Genomic DNA, 4,864 nt, shown 5'->3' with positions numbered 1-4,864 from the left:
CCCACCCCAGCTGCCCCTACCTGCGGTCATCAGTGCGCACCACGGAAGCAGGAGCGCCGCGCACGCGGAGGAGGCAGCCCTCCACGCCATCGCCACGGCAGCCGCTCTGGAATTTTTTTCGCCGAGTGGGAGCAGGCGGCCCGGTAAGAACCAAGGGCCGAGGGAGCCCTCTGTTGCGTAAAGAGTTGACGGAGACACAGCCGGGATTTCCAGCCGGCGCTTTTGCACATCCCACTTCTTCGGGTCCCTTCGGCAACTGCGAGGTCGCCTGGATTTCCAGGGTTCGCACTGCAGGAAGCCAGGCGCGTAACCAGCCCCGCCCGCGCCGTACTTTCGCGCCAGGGCGCGCACCGGCCGGGGAAGCCTCCCTCGTCCCCGCCCACAGCACGAGGTTGCGCGGTTACAGCCCCGGTGCCTCTCGCGAGCGGCTCTGCAGTCCAGGACTCTGGGCATCCTCTGAGTTCGCTTAGTAAATTGAGGCCGGGATCCAAGTGGCCCGGGGCGCTGCTCTAAGGAGGATGCTGACCGCAGTCAGTGATTGCGAGAGCAGGTGCACGCGTCCAGAGAGATATCTTACCGTTGGCACGATAAACTTACATTACTTTAAAAACCAAAAGCAACAAAACCTTAGCATTACTTGAGTCGAAAGCCAAATTAAATCCCCAGGACAATTCAGTTAAATGCCTGAAGGTGGCCCTTAATTTCCCATTTCTACTAACCAAGAAGTGGTTTGCGACCTCCTGAAGCAAACCCAAATATTTTCATTCGCTGATTAAGTTTTACCACCTCTAGACCAGTTTTTAAATCAATTTAACCGCAAAGTTCAGAACCCAAGTGGCACTGTAAATGTGTGTGCATTTGTAACGCACAACCTGCATTCTTTCCCCAGCAACCTGCATTCCGTTTGTCTCATTGACCCTACTGCATTTTTCCTTCGCATCATTAAAAAGGATGTAATGTACAGAAAAGCACAGACCTAAACTCCAATGCCAGTCATGCCATCTGCTGATTATAGGACAGTGGATAAGTGATCTCATATCCCCAGCCTGTTTACACGTCTCTAAAACTGAGAAAAAGCTTCCTTTGCAGGGTTAGAGATACTGTCACTGACTAAGCAAATAGTCACATCCTCACTTATCTGCAGAACAGAGTACATGCATAAAGAGCCCAGAAGTGAGAGATGCGCAGAGTGCCCACAGTGGCAGCAACTAGCTGAGGGGCCTTCAGATTGCAGCTTTCCGGACCACCGTTGTAACAGGTAGAGATGTGCAAGGTTAAGTCTGGCTATTGAATTTTAAAAACCTAAATTATACCTCTTCTCAACCTCTACCTCCTCCAAGGAGCCTTACCTGAGGAGACATCCTTGTCTGGTATTAGTGACATCATTAAATAACATTCCCAATGGAGGTATATGATGACTCCTTATACATGCCCAGAATAGTGATTCACAAAGTTGTGACACATACACATGAAATTATGTGTAATTATCAAATTATCAAATTACTCTTTTGGTAATTTTACTGTTTTGGTAATTTTTTGGTACCTTTTTTACTCTAAAGGGTAAAACTGGCAGGTTTCTCCATTTATATTTCGTTAGAATGAAAAGTCATTACCTGTGTTTTCATTTTTACTAATATCACATCTATCTGAACATGTCTTTGTGTGTGTGTGTGTGTGTGAGACAGAGTCTCGTTCTATTGCCCAGGCTGGAGTGCAGTGGTGCGATCTTAGCTCACTGCAACCTCTGCCTCCCCGGTTCAAGAGATTCTTGTGCCTCAGCCTCCCAAGTAGCAGGGATTACAGGCACCCCGCCCGGCTAATTTTTGTATTTTTAGTAGAGACAGGGTTTCATCATGTTGACCAGGCTACTCTTGAACTCCTGACCTCAAGTGATCCACCCACTTCGGCCTCCCAAAGTGCTAGGATCACAGACATGAGCCCCCATGCCTAGCCTGAACATGTCTTTTAATACTTTTGCCAACTTTTCATTCAACCCTAAAGCACACAGCAGATGCCTCACGATGCTTCTCAAACAAAATAAGCATATATCCTCAGGAATTATTTATGGAAACCTCTGACTTTCTATGTTCTTTATTGGTGCATAGCATTGAGACACGGTATTCAAATGCTGGTTGACACTGAGGTCATTTATATGACACATTGCATCCAACTTGCTGTTGGAATATCACATACAATTTTGGAACCATATTGTAACACATATTGAAAATATCCAACAAGCAATCAGAATGGTAAATAAGGGACATTCACCCAAAGACATGTATCCAGGGACAGTATGGCAGAGACTGCTATTTGTCAACCAATATCTATTTTCCCCTTTTTCCTTGAAAAAGGCCTCCAATGTTTTCCTGGGCACAGGGATCTCCAAAATAAAAGACTGCATTTCCTAACCACTCTGGAGCTAAATGTGGCCATATGACCAAGTTCTGGCCAAAGTAATATAAATGGAAATGTTCTGTGTGACTTCTGGGAAATGTCCTTAAAGGGAAGGAAAATGATCTTCTTTTCCCCTTCCTTTTTATGACAGCAGGATAGCAGATGTAATGCCTAGAGCTTGAGCAGACATCTTGCACCACAATGTGGAAACCATGCACTAGGACAAGGGGACAGCAAAAGAGAAGGGTTCTGGGTCCCTGATGACTCGTGAAACCTCTACCAGCTTTAGAATGACACTTCTGGACCTGTGGAACATAAGCAGCAAAGTCAGTATGCTACTCTTATTTAAAATGTTCTCATTTTCAGCGGAACCTAATCCTAATCACTACAAATGAGTAAAGGAGCTGAGACCGTTTTGCTTGGAGTAGCCTGGGGGTTTAAGACATGGTACCAATCTTGTAAGTCTCTGAAAAGCAAACACCTACATATGTGAGTACACGTTAGGTGATGTTCTTGAAGGCAAAAGCAAGTTGGAGAGAGATTTTGGCTCAGTATAAGAAAAGCTTTCTGCTGGGTGTGGTGGCTCATGCCTGTAATCCCAGCACTTTGGGAGGCTGAGGCAGAAGGATCACCTGAGGTCAGGAGTTTGAGACCAGCCTGGCCAACATGGTGAAACCACGTCTCTACTAAAAATACAAAACTTGGCCAGGTGTGGTGGCCGATGCCTGTAATCCCAGCTACTTGGGAGGCTGAAGCAGGAGAATCACTTGAACCCAGGAAGCAGAGGTTGCAGTGAGCCGAGATCAATGCCATTGCACTCTAGCCTGAGTGACAAGAGTAAGACTCTGTCTCAAAAAAAAAAAAAAGAAAAGGAAAGCCTTTCTAGTAAAGGAATGGGGCATTTCAAGTAGCCCCTCAGCAACCATTTGTTGAACTCTGCCAGGCACAATTTAGGAGTGACAAACTCAGAGATGGCTAAAACACAGTCCTTAGCTTCAAAAATCTGTCTAGGCCAGGTGTGGTGGCTCATGCCTGTAATCCCAGCACTTTGGGAAGCCAAGACAGGAGGATTACATGAGCTCAGGAGTTTGAAATCAGCCTAGGCAACATAGTGAGACCACATCTCCACAAAAAAAAAAAAAAAAAAAATCAAGATATTAGCTGGGTGTGGTGGTGTCACCTGTAGTCCCAGCTATTTGAGAGGCTGAGGTGGGAGGGAGGATGGCTTGAGACCAGGAGGTTGTGGCTGCAGTAAGCCATGATTGCACTACTGCACTCCAGCCTGGGTGACAGAGACTCTGTCTCAAAACAACAACAACAACAACAAAACAAAACAAAAAATCAAAAACAAAACACACCTCATTCTAGACCAGTGTTGTTCCAAGTAGCTGTGCTAAAGGACTCTTTTTAAAAGTGTCCAACCTGGCCAGGCATGGTAGCTCATCCACTTTGGGAGGCAGAGACAGGAGGACTGCTTGAGGGCAACAGTTCAAGACCAAACTGGCCAACATAGCAAGATCCTGTCTCTATTTTTTTTTTTAATTCTAAAAAATGAAAGTAAATACAAATAAAAAATAAGTGTCCAACCCATGAAGAACTGTCATTTTGTAAAATAAAAATGAATTACTAGAGAAATGAAATAAAAGACATAAAATACAAGCCCTCAATTTTATTCTTAGATTCAACAGACATAAAATTATTTTTGAATTGCTATAAAAGTTTCCAATATCATGAGTAATGTCGGTTGGCCTCCTCACCCTTAGGTAACAGCCAGGCGTAGACCAGCACCAGTCACAGACCACACTGTGAGAAAGACCAGTCTAGACAAATGCAGATTGAGAGCCATTCTATAAAACAAATGACCTGTACTCAAAAAATGGCAATGTCATGAAAGACAAAATAAAACTGAGGAGCCATTCCAGATCAAAGGAAATTAAAGAGACCTGACAACAAACTCCAACACACAAATCCTGGATCATGAAAAAATTATTATAAAGGACAGTATTGAGACAATTGGTAAAATATGAATATGGACTATATGTTACATTAATAGCATTGTAACAATGTTAAATTTCCCAAATTGGATAATTATATAATGGTTATGAGAAAAAAAACTTTGTTCATAAGAGATGCTCACTCACATATTTAGGGTAAGGGATCACAATGTTTGCAGCTTAATTCTGAAATGCTTCAAAGAATTGGACAGAAAGAGTGAAAGCAAGGTATACTAGAATTTGTGAAAGGAAAATATTTTGGGCCCCCAAAATCACTAAGGAAAACTCAAACTGAAAAACTGCTTAGGGCAAACCTGCTTCCTGTTGTTATTCAGTCACTCCTCTGCTCACTGAGATAGATGCATATCTGACTCGCCTCCTTTGGAAAGGTAGAAACTCTAAATCAGAAACTCAAAAGAATGTAACTCTTTGTGTATCACCCGTGACCTGGAAGCTCCCACCGCACTTACAGCCTT

At 44.0% G+C, this 4,864-nt stretch overlaps 1 protein-coding gene across 3 annotated transcripts in view; it reads right to left on the bottom strand.

The window, feature by feature from the left end:
• The window catches only part of NCR3LG1 (natural killer cell cytotoxicity receptor 3 ligand 1), a 23,547-nt gene extending 23,219 nt beyond the window's left edge, over positions 1–328 (bottom strand). For all 3 annotated transcript variants that reach the window (XR_001885069.1, XR_001885070.1, XM_017869925.1), the window contains exon 1: positions 21–328. Coding sequence is in view for 1 of the 3 variants with exons in the window: in XM_017869925.1 (XP_017725414.1) it covers positions 21–90 (70 nt within the window). In the remaining 2 variants the exon portion in view is untranslated. The remainder of the gene's footprint in view (positions 1–20) is intronic.
• Positions 329–4,864: the final 4,536 nt, after the last annotated feature.

The sequence above is a fragment of the Rhinopithecus bieti genome, unplaced genomic scaffold (assembly GCF_001698545.2).
Source record: "Rhinopithecus bieti isolate Rb0 unplaced genomic scaffold, ASM169854v2 scaffold_986, whole genome shotgun sequence".
NCBI lineage: Eukaryota > Metazoa > Chordata > Mammalia > Primates > Cercopithecidae > Rhinopithecus > Rhinopithecus bieti.
This window is presented reverse-complemented; position numbering and strand designations above follow the sequence as displayed.